Consider the following 14595-nt stretch of genomic DNA (forward strand, 5'->3'; position numbering starts at 1 on the left):
GTAGCATACATACCTGTTTTTTCTAAATTTAGACTAAGAATTGTCTTTAAGTTCCTGCTGCAGATAATAAACTGCTGGCTTTTCAGCTAGATTACATACAAGGGCGAACATTTATGGCTCGGCATATCATACCAGAAACGTAGATAATTCACAAAAATGCATTCATTAAATTTTTGAAGTATGATGATTGCAATGCACACGTTGCACTCGCAGGACCGTAGCCTGTTGGAACAAATACTCCGTTGAAACGAATTGTGTGCCCAGCACTGGTTTTCGGATATATGCACCCAAAAGTGGGCGGTAAAATGCATTCGTGTCCATGTTATGCTCCTCGTGCAGCGTGGATCCCAGTGGATCCCAGGGTGTCGAACCGAACCGGAACTGAACCGTTATTTTCAGCTGAACCGGAGCGAACCGGTATGTTTTCTGTTATCGTGGTACCGAAACCGAACCGGAACATTTTGGAGGAACCGTTCCGAACTCGTTCAATCACAGGTTCAGCCCCAGAGCCATTTTCGTTGAAATTCTACGAGCGTGCGGGCCACAGCGCTGACGAGAATCGACGACGTATGATGTCAATTCATCGCGGCGCACCTCTGTGAAAGTCATGTTGCTCGCCACTGTAATCTCAGTGGCTTACTCAACTGTACGCACTGTCGGCGTCTAGACCTATTAGCACCCGTTAACGGATACGACATACTTATATTTCGCACCTCAGAAATGGCAGTAGCAGCGAAGTGCCCGACTCCCGATTGTAAATTTGTGATCATCGCAGTTTATGCACCGCCTCATTCCCCACTCGAACTATTTCTCGACAAGGTTCAAGTTTGCATCACTCACACATCACGCACTCATTTGTAAACATTGTCGGCGACTCCAACGCCAAACACCGACTCTGGGACCCGGCTGATGGATGTACGCGTGGTGTAGAGTCATCACAACTCGCATCCGCCAATGATCTCGTATCGATAACCCTCGATCCCAACCCAGATCTCAGTTGCACGCTGCTCACCCTGAATTGATGGCACGTATGCATCTCTTGCTCTGGCCTCGTACTGGTTCGTTAGCGATTCAAAAAATTATTGTCATCAAAACATTCCATTCTTTCTTACAGGGACAGAATCTTGAATCGCCCTACAATTGTAATTGCTCCCAATTGGTTAAAAAAAAAACTCCCACTCATTCTTAAGAAGCTCTGGCGTTTTTTGTTATAGATTCTATAGTAACTTCAAAGGCTTGCATTCAACTCATTTACGGCCAGTTGTTACGCGACCAGGTGGGAGCAATTCCTGGTGTACGCCAGATTTCACGATTGAACATGAACGCATCTGACCAATGCGCAGACGTTTAAGAAAATAATGCGCATATATAAAAATATAATGTGTCTACCGATCTTACGAAACTGTGGACCTCCAAGCGGCTTTGCACACCGTTAAGGTGACAAGGCATATTCGGCCTCCCATCACAAATCCAATTTGGAAAACGGCACGCCACGCAACATCTGCCATTTGGTTTTACGCCGGGGAAGACTGCGCCCCTCGCCTTGCACGCGCTCCGTAATGCACTCGGTGGAATTAAATGTTAAAAGCTACACGCTTGACTCATATCCCTTGATTTGAAAGGTGCCTCCGACAGTGTTTTGCATACCACAGCACTACAGTTCTTCAGATCTCATAACTGCAAAAAATTACAGGGTCTCTGAAGATCTCTATTAAGAGGTGAGCGGCGAAAGCCTCCGCTTCCTCCTCTTATCATTAGCCTCTTTCTATTTGCCTCTTCTCTTTCTCTTCTTTATTTTAATCATTATTGCTCACTACTAAGCATTTTTAGTCATTTGGAATCAATTGTGGTCATTACAAGCCGTCGTTAGACATATTGATCATTTCGTAGTCATTACAAGTCATTAGTAGTCATTTTAGTCATTACGACTCATCACTAGACATTTTTAGCCATTTCTAATCAATTGTGGTCATTACAAACCGTCGTTAGACATATTGGTTATTTCGGAATCATTAGTAGTCATTACAAGTCAATATTAAGCTCTGCCAATCTCTGTTATAACGTTATCATTCACTAACTGTCCCTGTCAATCATTTTTCATTCTTTAATCTGTCTTTAATCTGTCTTCATATGGCATGATGACGCTTCGGCGGGCACTCCGGCGATCAGATCTGCTGACACAAACTTCACCATGACCCTAGAAAGACTTTCGCCTTAATAACTTTGCCATCACTTAACAAAGCCAGCGAGGCGCAAACCACACCTTCAGTCGGAAGTCCTATGGGCTCGCTAGTAAGTCCTCTACTATGAAATATTATTATTCATAGACTTTTATATTCCCCCTTACCACCCGGCGTGTGGACACAGGCACACGCCGACGACAGGTGCTTGTCATTTCCGCAACCAACCGCTCTGATCAAGTAGCGGGAGCACGCGGGGCGCTCCTGTTATCTACGGCTGGCGGAGTCGTGCAAAAGTCACCCTCAGCAGAGAAAAAAAAAAAAGAAGTCATGCTCTCTATACCTCCATAAAAAGCCATGCCAATACTTCTACCCGAATTTGCAACACCACTGTTCCTTTGAATAACCCAAATGTCAACAGAAAATAAAAATCCACGACTTTATTTTGTATTCAAACCTAATCTTTTCTGAACGCGTAAGCAACCTCAGGCCAAAATGAGAAATCATTTGCTCCCGTTTAGTACTCATATTTCTTTTTCAAAAATTCGTTATTCTGCAGTCCTAGATGACACTCGCATTTTATATTTATATTTATATATTTATATATTTATTTTATATTCGCATTTTTTTGTACCCCGCACCTCCACCAGTGTCGCGGCACAACGCGGACAGAACACAGGGAGACGTTCTTTACGAACAACAGGACAATTTGTTCAAAAACAAACAGAGCAGAGACACGTCTTCTTCGTCATCACCCAATCTCACCCTGACCCATTAGGCGGAGTCCGTTAGTGCTCCCATCGTCGTCGTCGTCTGCATAGAACACACGCGTCAATATGCATCGTCCCTTTTGGTGGCCAACGTTTCTGACCTCTCAGTTCACCTGAAATCTCACATTCATGCACAACGCCCGCCCCTACTCACCGTCACAGGTGCGGAACTTGCAGCTATATTTATATGCTAGCAGAATGCAGTTTTGAGTCGATCAGTCCAGTCGCCTCACTCGTGCTGTCTTGTTTTCGAGCTCGGTATTCAGCTATGTACCAACTAGCTCAGGAGCCCGTTTTATTCTCTAACTACATGTTCTCCTGGAACTAGGCGCCATATTAAAGTAATATGACCACGCAATACACTGGCAGTTGACACTAGATGACATGTCCATTTTCAGCAGTATATGAACAGCCAGCGCGGGGAACTCGAAGAATCTAATGAAGAAGAAAAAAATTGGGAGACTGGTATCGCGGTAAACTACTGCCACAAAGCTCACTGAGTGTGTAAATTCCGACCCCGACATACAACTGTGTATCGCGCATAATATTTTTTGATAACCTTTTCAAGTTAGTGCCCGCGCAAAAGAAAGCGGTTATGACACAGCTAATTGCTAAGGGAAATACGTTTCTCTAAAAGTATCGCACGTTTTTCAACCGGAGGTACGCGAATGTTCATTTTTTTCCCTTCTTCGAACAGGAATGAACCGGTTCAGGATGCTGCGAACCGGTTCGAACCGTTGATATTTTTGCTCCGGAGCTGAACCAGAACCGAACCGAAAAGCGTGAATCGGAATCTGAACCGAATTACGCACATAGTTCGGTTCGATACCCTGCTCATAACTGTTCTTCGCAATAAAATGTGACGACGATGGCGACGAAGAAATCCACGCGGTCGCGCACAGCAGCCGGATCTCACCGCGTTTCGTCACCGGCGAGGACGGGTCCCGCGGGCTCTTCCTCCCTAATCTCGCGGGCGCGCTCGAAGCTGAGCTGGGAGCCCTTGACCTTGTACTCGCCCTTGAACAGGAAGCGAAGCGTTATGTCGCCGTAGCAGTGACGCGGGTCGAAGCCCGACAGGGTGGCGTACTTGTGGAAGTCCCTGCGCAGCGTGCACAGTGCCCGAAAGTCACGTCTGCGGAGTTTCCGTCGAACCGCTGTCCAGTAAGTACTGTCGCTGATGTGATGGCTAGCCTTGGAGTAAAGGGCACAAAAAAGAAAAAAAAACTAAACCGGTTTTGATTAATATTGATCTTTTATTATATTTTATATAATTTCACTTAAAGGGCTGATTATTCGAAGACAAAAGAAAGGACAAAGTTCATTCTTTCTTGCATATTGGTAGTACGCCAGTGTAACGTCACGGATTTCGAAGTACTTCTCTTTCGTATTAGTGCCGTTGTGGCTCAGTAAATGTTCATGAAGTTTGTTAAATTCAGTATTTACTTAATTTAGAATACAGTGTAGTCCACCTCTACCGATTAAGAAAAAAAAGTTATCAGCTACAGGCTCGTATAGGAGATGCTGTGAAAGTTCATGACGTCACGGCGACCTGTTGCGGGAACTTCGCGGTGGTGTCGCCACCTTTCTTTCGTGTTTGTGAGTTACCGACCCTCCTCTCATGGTAAGAGCAGCTTCCTAATATTGTGGTAGAGTATTTTACTAATACGCATAAATTTATTATTCTCTTTAGTGACCTTTGACACCTTTCATGTTGGGGAGCGTGCCCAAAATCATTCTAAATAATACTTGACGTAAGCCGCTGCCGTGGATAAAGGAAAGGCATGAACTGAAATACGTGAAACCTTTGTAAAAGAAAGAAAGCCACTAGGAACATGAACGTCGAGGAGTTCTGACTGCGGCGTGCCGCATTCCAAAGCTCATAGGAAGCTTTAATGAATTGGCTAGGACGTTACGCTGCTCAGCTCAAGGTCGTGGGTTCGATGCCGGCCGCAGTGGACGCAATTCGGTGGGGGCGAATTAAAAAAAAAACGCTCGTGCACTTAGATTTAGATGCACATTAAAGAACCTCAGTTGGTCAAAATCATTCCTGAGTCCTCCCCCCCCCCCCCCTCTTCTACGGTGCGCCTCATAATCGGATAGTGGTTTTAACACGTAAAATCTCATAATGAAACCTTTTACGCAGCTTTGGAGGGAGGGGATAGAGAGAGATCTTTAGCGCTTGGGATGCAACCGGAGACTGCCCACACGTGCTCAAGTGAAATGCCGCCATGTATAGCCGAAGGCTTTGTTTTTTATGGACGAAGGCTGTGCTTAAGCTAGTGGGGAGTGTGTAAAGAGGGGGAAGCTAACAAAAGGACACAAGCGGAACCGTACGAAAACAAAAAGTCATGCGGTATATGCATACCTCGTACCTTAGGGAAATACGGATCTCCGATGGTAGCACACATCATTGTTGTTCCTACAGTACCGGAAATATTTATAAAAAGAAAATTCTAGAAGATGCAGTCTCAATGTTAACTTCTGAATTGTAATTTCGAGGTGAGATAAGGGTAAGATCGTTTCATAATTGGACGAAACAAGAAATCGCGTAGCGCACAGCGTTCAACTATCTTTCAGCCCGTTTGCTACAACACCCAATATACTATGCTTTCAGGATAGTATATTACATATAGTAAATTATTTTGTACTTTCAATCTTCCTTGTTTTAATAGCGATTGGGAGAGAGGCTAGCGAAGGGCATTTCTGCAGGATAAAGGCTATACACTGATGTTAGTTGAGTTAGTTTATCCAGTAAAACTAGTCACATTAAAAACTAACGTAAATGCGCAAACGTTCGTGGTTGCTTACTTGGGAACTCGAGTGAAGTGGGGACACAAGAGCTTGACGACTTCACCGTGGTAACCTTCGGTGGTCTTGAGGCATTCCTCCAGCACGTGGGATACGGGGATGGCGGTCTGTGTGCGGTCATTATTGCAAGGTTTCACACAACGCCTTTAAATAGTTCTGTGATCTGTATGAATGCTTCAAACTCAAGAGATAAACAGTACGTAGTGTGTATGCATTCGCGCACAACGAAGAGTCAAATACGAATAAAAGTGGCACTGTTCAATGGTCATCTTTTTTTAAAGGCCCACAAATTAGTTGTATCCAGGATACAACAAGCCAACGAGCCCACTATTTTTTTTTTTTTACACATAGCTAGTTCCTGCTAGTGGAAAGGCTGTGATGAGTCATTGTTAAAGCCCCCACATAGTACGACTCTGAGTATAAAACAAGGCGGCACGAAAAGGCAGAAGATACTATTTCACGTGTAATAAGAAGAAAAAGAAATCAGGTCTTATAGTTCTTGGTGGCAGAATATAATTATGAGTATAACGCTTTACCAACAAGCCCAAATTTCAACCCTGTGCAACAAAGTACCGTGTTAATTCCTCCCCATCCCCCGACACACAAACCCGCTATGTCTGAACCAAACGTGATGAATGAACGAACACAAATTGCTTCTTTTCAAGATTGTAACAGCTGTTTGCAGTAAAAGACAAAAAACAAGGGAATAGTTGAGAACGCAGGACATGGTAGAAAGATTGTGTGAGGAGTTCCGTCAGTTAGCACGCTTTTCCAAAGCCCGCACTATACATTTTTGTAAAACTACTGTAATAAAATGAGAAATGCGTCCGGAGTGATTACCGATTAAATAAAATCACCGTGCGCATCTCAACCATGGCAGCAACGTCGCTAAATCGTAAAGGGTGAAATAGATGCGTTGACGCTGTGGGCGTTATGCCGAGGATACATGAGAAATGTATTCCTCGACGTTGTCGCGTAACACGACCGTTGCGGTGTCTCCGCGGTTCATTTAAATGTACCTTGATCGTTACCCAACGAGCTTCGGGTACTTGGTCCGATAAAGCGTTTCATTTAATTTATTTTTACCGCCAGGTCCTTTCGGCATTACTTAGGGGGACGGGCACGTCAGCAACACAACAGAAACGCACATAAATATGGTACAAAACATTTTCCGTTTAACATCGCAGTGCAAGACAACAGAAAATAAACAAAAGGCGTAATACAAGTGTACCACAACATTATTGGCGATAACGATGCAATAACGCAATAAGAATAGCAGAAATAATCTAAATGTACGGTCCTCTTCAGTTATTTAAGTGCAGTGAGGTTAGTTATAGCATGTTGATAATGGTACAGATCCGTGATATTTACAAAACTACGTGCGAGCTGATTCCACTCATTGGAAGTCTTAGGATGAGATGCACTTGAGCAGGTTGCAGTTTTGCAGTGAGGAATAAAAACCTTACAGGTATGTGATCAAGGCGACGCGCTAAGGGTGACGGTGGAGCTAGAAGAAGAGAGCGAAGAGTTTGGTTGTGGGAGTATATTTTATGACACAGAGTGAGGCGTGACATACCGCGGCGATTAGTAATCAACGGGAGGCTAAGAGAGGATTTCGTGTGCGTTACGCTCGCTGAATGGTTATAGTGACGATGAATAAACCTAACTGAATGATTTTGTACAGCTTCGAGCTGATTGACAAGTCTGATATTACTAGGCTCCCATACAGACGAAGCGTACTTCAAATGTGGCTGCCTATTGGTTGGGTGAAGTAATCTTTATTTGCACAGGAGCAAGGTACGAAATTTATTTGGATGTAGCCAGGACTGCGATTAGCTTTTGCGATGACTGTATGTACGTGTAACTGCCACGTTAAGTCACAGGTGATGTGTATTCTTAGATATTTATGTATGATATGATACTGTATCAATACTGTACCATGCAACGAATTAAGCAGTGTGCATTTGTCAGTGCCTGACGGCAGACGCCTATGTATATATACTTGGACGTATTTAATTCAATGTACCATGCCTGACACTTGCTAAATATCTTATCAAGATCAGGAGGTAAAGAATTTATGTTTTTTTTTTCTGGTAAATGAAACAATCATCCGCAAAAATACATACTTTGAAAGTAATATGAGTGGGAAGATCAGTATTATACTTCGCAGATCTCAGTTGTCGCGCGTCCCATATTCACTATGCTAAGTTTATTAGAAATTTTTCGCCCGCCGTAGTTGCTTAGTGGCTATGGTGTTGCGCTGCTAAGTACGAGGTCGCAGGATCAAATCCCGGCTACGGCGGCCGTATTTCGATGGGGGAGAAATGCAAGAACAGTAAAGTGCACTGTAAAACTGCTACACCTTGAACACTTGCTTCACGTCACGCGTATACTTAGATGTAGGAGCACGCTAAAGAACCCCAGCTGGTCAAAATTAATCCGGTGTCACTCACTATACGGCGTGTGTCACAATCAAATCATGGCTATAGCACGTGAAACCCCACAATAAAAAAAAAATATTTCTCTACTTTTAATTGTCATATCTTAAGTGCAGGCGCACACTACTGTAAACTTCACGAAGTGTTTTACCCTGTTTTCGGTCAACACGACAGATAGAGTAGCGGCCCGCTCAGCCGCGCACTCACGTATCCGAGCATGGTGTCTATGCGGGGCTTCTTGACACCCTGCAGGCTGATGATCTGGCCCTTGCTCCAGACGCCGACGTTGATGAAGCGGTAGTGGTTCTTGACTTCAAAACTGAACGACTCCAAGAAAACGGGCTCCTACGAAAGAATTTGGTCGCGCGTTAACTGTTATACACCGTAAAGACAGTATGAACGCGAACTGCCGCGAGGAGACAGAAAAGGAACATTATGACTCAACACACACGTTGGCATCTATGTGCAGCACGTAGCTTTCGTGTAGCGGTTAATTGAATGTTCCAAAGCTGCCCATCTGTTCATCTGTTCGTTTGTTCAGCTGCACCTCGTCTTGCAGCTTATCGATTACGTACAGGCCCGGCAAGACGCGGACGCCCCATCACTCGTCCCTCGCGACCCAAGCGACCGCGGCCAGATTACACCATCTCCGACCCCCCCCCCCCCTCAGGAATAGGTCCAAATTTCATTACACTTCACCGGTAGACTAGCCGAGATAAGCTGCTGGAGACCCTTATTGGTTAGCTCTACTAGTCATAGCTGAGCCGTGCGGGTACTCTCACGTTTCACTGCCTCAATGATTGGCTTCCTTACAAGGCAGATAAAAATCCTTGCGAGGATATATATCGTGCACTGATATCAGGATCAGCCCACTAGGTCGCCATCTTTGAGTTATATTATTAGACTGTCTCCGGAATCAATCCAGTTCAAATGGCCAGGCAGCCGTCCCCGCAGAGTGGGTGGAAGAACCAGTGAAAGCTACGCTTTGAAACAACGAAACGTACTCGGTTGGAGAGAACGTAGGTGGTCCGTTTTATCGGGAAGCCCTTGTTCTTGGCTCTGATGAGAATCGCCGCGCTGTCGCCCCTCTTCTCCGGCCGGTCGGTGTAGTCTGCGCCGTTGTCGCGCATCGAAAAGTCGGCTCGAGTAAACGGCACGGATTCCATGTCCAGCACTGGTATCCTAACAGATGAGTTAGCGCTTACCGCTGCTTTGTTCTCGCTCGAATCTCGCAACAAAACCGGGTTTCTTTCTTTCTCTCTTATTCTTTTATTATTGCCTCCGTCTATAATTAAGAGATTGGCTTTGTTTGCCTGGATCTTTAGGGGAAAACAAACAAACAAACAAACAAACCAGACTAAAAACTATTGTATGCGCACTGTGTCGTGGCATAAACGAGCTGCTGCAGAGATGCGAACTGGTTTGGCTGCCAACTATAGTGAGTGGCAACCTCACAATTCAGTGGCGAATACACCACAGTGGCAATTTTGCCAGATGTACAGATGTGTCAGTCAATTACATTGCTCATTTTCGAGACGTCACTGCGGAGGCGGACTTTCCTTCGTTTTTCAATATGTACATCCTCGAGAACTGTGTTTAGGAACGCTGAGGCCCAAAAGACATGTGCAGTGCGATTTGTGGGCCGAACTTCTGCTGAATTATTATATCGACGCCCAGCATCAAAAAATTCAGATGAATCTGGCAGTGGTACCAAGGGCCATATTCAACGATGTGGACCCAGCACAAAGAGAAATACAACTGTTGCAAAATTTGAGCGACAACAAGGCAGTTTATTTAGAATAAGCACACACACGCCGCTATGTATTCACCATGGAGCAGTGAAGCTGCAACAGTAGCATACTGAAGGTACTTCAACGTCGAGTGTCGCCGTTTGACTGCCGTGATAAGTTACGACGGCATTTGACTAAACCTGCTCCGCCTCGTCAGCATGTTGGGTCGCAAGAGTAGTTAAAACATGTTACTCATGATGCTATGCCGAATGAGGGAGAGAACGCAGGCGTGTATAAAAACTAAAACTAAATAAAGCCGAAGGTTGAAGAATGCAGGTGCGTCTTGGTGAAACGCTACGTTAAACTTCAGTTAATTTAACCTATCGACAGAATTGGTTGAATTCCAAAACGCAATGGAAAGATCAATAGTGTCTGTTGTGTATAATGGCGGAGACAAAAACGTACCTAAAAGTTATCGACGGACGCCCCTTTCATACCCATCTGTGCTCAAATCTTCGAAAAAAATCTTACATTATCGGTGTAACAGTATTTTTGATCATGATTCAACTGTTCTCAGATTTGCAATATTGTTTTCGTAAGGGGTGATCGACAGAATCCGTATTATTAGACATGAAAGAACGTGTCCTATAATATATTCAAAATATAATAATAAGTATAGCCTTATTTATTGATTTCAGCCAGGCATTTGATTCGCTCGACAATAGAATATTGGCACATAAGTTGTAAATTTACGGAATATGCGGGTAAACATCTCGCTTTAATACAGTGTTACCTATTCGGGACACACAAACCACCTTTGTTACCAATAACAACAGGTGCACCGCAGGGAAGCGTATTGGGACCGCTTCTGTTTAACGTTTACATAAACACGGCTTTGTTAAAATCGATTTGACTGTAAAGTTCGTCATATACGCCGATGATAGCACCGCCCTTCTTTCAGATCCTGACGCGAATGAACTCGCAATTGAATGTAACAGAGTACTTAATAAACTTGTTAACTGGTCCCTGTTTAATTAACTTCAAATTAATTCCTTAAAAACAAAAGCTATGTCTTTTCAAGCCAAAAACAAGGCAATGAGAACAGAACATGTCATTAAATATGGCGATGATCAAATTGAAATAATTGAGAGACACACACTGCTCTGGGTAGCATTCTACAGCGAAGCTGTATATTCTTCAAATCTTTCAATGGATCCACATGCTTCACAGCTGTGTGAAAGTCTGGTGTCAGTCAGTGGTGCAACATCGTGGTGCCGTGGGTTCCTTCCTTTCAACGGTAAAACTAAAATATATTATGCATTGTTCGTTTCTCGAATTAATTATTGTAGCTCAGTCTGGCTAACAACAGCTAAATCAAACCTACGAAATATTCTAATAATGCGAAAAGAAAGTTATTCGACATGTTGCGGCCTTGAATATTACGAATCTAATGTGAGCGCTTTTCGAAAATTTAACACAGTTAGCATAAAGAACACGTATGTATATTGTGTCACATCGTATTTTTATTATTCAAACCAAATCTTTAGGTAGATATAAGAAAAAACGGCGGCCTTACGTTAATATAGACCTGTTATAAATACGCGCAGCATGGACAGGTGGTGCCTATCATATTTTCGTACAGACTACAAACTACAAATGTTACAGCACAAGCTTCCTACAATCCTAAATAAGTACAAACACAGCACACGCGGAAACCTCAGTTGCGAGCACTGTTTGTGAAAATTCTGTGATAGTTGTTTGATATATGTCACTTATATTTGTATCTGTTTCGTGCTTCGGTTTCATATAGTTCTTGCTTTGTTTCATTTTTTTTGCTGATGCTGACTCTATTAGCAGCAAATTTGCATTAGTACATCGGCTTCTTTTTGCATTTGCTTCTTGCTCAGTTGCTGTAGTTGCCTTGTAACGGCTGTCGGTTGTCAAGCTGTCTATGCAACTTTTAGCCCAGGTAGACATCCACTGCTATATTGTGAATGAATGAATGAATGAATGAATGAATGAATGAATGAATGAATGAATGAATGAATGAATGAATGGGCTTCGCGTAACATCGGTTCTCACACTACATTAAATCTGCATAATTTTTTGTCGCAATCATTGCTCAGGGGTAGGCACTCTCGGCACCATGTTGGCGGAAAACCCCTTTTTAATTTTCGAAATTTCAGTTCAAGTCCGATGAACAGACGACTTTTCCAAACCAAGTGAAGGGTTGAAGGGGTGAAGGGAGTTCCTGATATTGCATCGTCCTTGGAGTCTTCAAGGCCTTCCCGAAAACGCTGGGCCACAGTACTTTCAATTAAAGCATCCTTAAACTTCCACGGGCCTTTTGTAACATCTGGCAAATTTCGGCACCATTCTTGTTCAGTTTCACACGATATTTGTTAATGATCCTTTGTTCCGTTTGTTCGCTGATGTTGCACAAAAAGTGGGCGCATAAAATTCTGCCGTGTCACACCAGTCCGCCACGTACTACAGGACAACCAAGTCCCTTTGAGCGGAGAGAGCGGCACCGCTACGCCCTCTCCCACTTTTTGCTGACTCACTGCATTAGACTTTCGGGACAGAACGTCTGCAAATGTTATACCCAATCTGGACGCCATCGCCAAAGGCGCTTCCTACTTTGAGTGTTCACATTGGAGCCAGGGCGTTACATATATCTCACGCCTGCATGTTGTGTCCAGCAAACTTCGTCCTCGGGATGCTTTTCTAAATGATATTTTTCAATGTAACTTTTAGAATGCGTCGCCGCCTTGCCAGTTAAGAAAACATAGGAAGGAGTTTTGTGAGAGGTTGTCTTTTATTCAAGTACGCTCAGGAACTCTTGGCAAATCAATTTGAAAAGCTCGGACTAGTAGTACAAACGTGGCCTTTGGAACTTTTTGCAGACTGCGAATTGCTTGCTTGAGCGCTCCTCTGTTCGTTCGTTCGTTCGTTCGTTTGTTTGTTTGTTTGTTTGTTTCCTTATTTTCTTACCTTTTCCGTTCTAGCTGCCGCTGCTGTCATCAACCGTTAAAAATTGAAACCGTTATGAAACCGTGAACCGGTTCAAACCGGTTCGAAAAATTATATTTTTGTTCCGGGGCTGAACCTCAGCCTAACCGAAAAATATGCAGAAGCCTGAACCCTAACCAGAACCAAATCCCAAAACTTCAGTTTGGCACTTTGTGTTTGACTGAGGCTGAAATTTGTTCAATATGTTAAAAGACGGTTACATTGCATTTTGAAGTAAACGCAAACGAAGCGTCGAAACATATGTATTGTTTTCCTGCACAAAGAGACACAAATAGGGGAGACTAGCGCCAATTGCATGTAGTCAGTAAATTGAACCTTTGGCATCGTCAATTACACATATGAAAATAAAAGGATAATTTCTAGTCGTAGTTCTCCTCAAGCTAAAAATGTGTTATTTGCATTTTTTTTTCATTGTTTAAATGCAGTAGCTAAAAGAATATCCTAACCTCACGGCCTCGAATCCATCGTGCAAGGACATGTACACGCCTTGCCAAAATCGCGTCTAGAATGCGTTCGAGGAACATTAATTGCAAGACCAAGTCTTGAGCGAGGCGATCTTTAATAAGCGCTTGGAATACAGCCTGGGTATCACTTGGGCTTGTGCAATCTATGAGCCCTTCGAGTCACGAATTTTAGCGGACTGTTAACTCTTTAATGACTATATATGTCTTTTCCGGAAACATTGTGCGGATTTAAAGAAAAAAAAACGTTTTCGTATTATGAATACCAAAGTCACCTCCGGCCACTCTTCATAAGTACATTAGGTAATTGATTTTCAATATTGCGTTGCCATAGATGATGCACTGCTTCGAGAAGTGACGTGAACTGTTTGTTACTTATTCGCAGTGCTGTACAAAGCTACATGCCCATCTTTTTGTCAGATCTTGCAGTGCCTCTCTTAAAACGTCACCGTTTGGAATTACTCTCTACACCGAACATTGTTTTTCGTTAGTAAAGCATGACACTTGCATTCAGTGCGGCGGTAGCACTTTTTTTTTTATTCTGTGCCGTCACTACTCCCCCAGGACAAGCAAAAATCATTCTCATTCCCATAAGACAGCGTGACTGAAGGGGCTCAGCCGATCACTGTTTCTTCCAATTTTCGGCTTCCCAAATCTGCCATATCGCCAATACCGCACAGTCCACTCGCTTGGTTTAATTTATCGGCAACATTGATCTGTGTTCCTTGTGTCGAGAGAACTAAGGGGCTCGATTTTTGGTTAGTTACAACCACAGAAGCAGACAGACAATGACGCCAGATAGGTCATAATGAAAATTAATTCATTTAAACGTAGAAACAATAAGGAAAATGGAAAGCGGTCGAAGAGCAGTCGAATGGCTAGTAGAGAGAGCGGGGGAGGGGGCAGTTGAAGGATGGGTCAGCTGGCCGATTTATACGATTGCGAATGCAGGACTTCACGGACAGCTTGGTGTCTGCTCCAGAAATTGGAGGCGTCAGCAGCTTCCCCATCACTTTGCAACATCCACGCGTACCACACGGCGCCAATCTCGGAGGTAGTGTGAGTCCCTTTGTATTTCGTTGAGCACTCGTTTGATGGCGCCAGCAATGCGGCACAGCTGAAGAGACAGCGCACAGCTTGAGGTTGTTCGAACGGACCCCGGAAATTTTTGAACT

At 43.7% G+C, this 14595-nt stretch overlaps 1 protein-coding gene across 1 annotated transcript in view; it reads right to left on the reverse strand.

Annotated features, from left to right (window-relative positions):
* Positions 1–14595, reverse strand: part of LOC142578212 (uncharacterized) — a 50306-nt gene that overhangs the window by 12707 nt on the left and 23004 nt on the right. Inside the window, exons 13-16 of the mRNA XM_075687615.1 lie at positions 9201–9307; positions 8404–8541; positions 5759–5865; positions 3867–4049 (exon numbers count right to left, since the gene is read on the reverse strand). Coding sequence (XP_075543730.1) covers positions 3867–4049; positions 5759–5865; positions 8404–8541; positions 9201–9307 — 535 coding nt within the window. The remainder of the gene's footprint in view (positions 1–3866; positions 4050–5758; positions 5866–8403; positions 8542–9200; positions 9308–14595) is intronic.

The sequence above is a fragment of the Dermacentor variabilis genome, chromosome 4, assembly GCF_050947875.1.
Source record: "Dermacentor variabilis isolate Ectoservices chromosome 4, ASM5094787v1, whole genome shotgun sequence".
Taxonomy (NCBI): Eukaryota; Metazoa; Arthropoda; class Arachnida; order Ixodida; family Ixodidae; genus Dermacentor; species Dermacentor variabilis.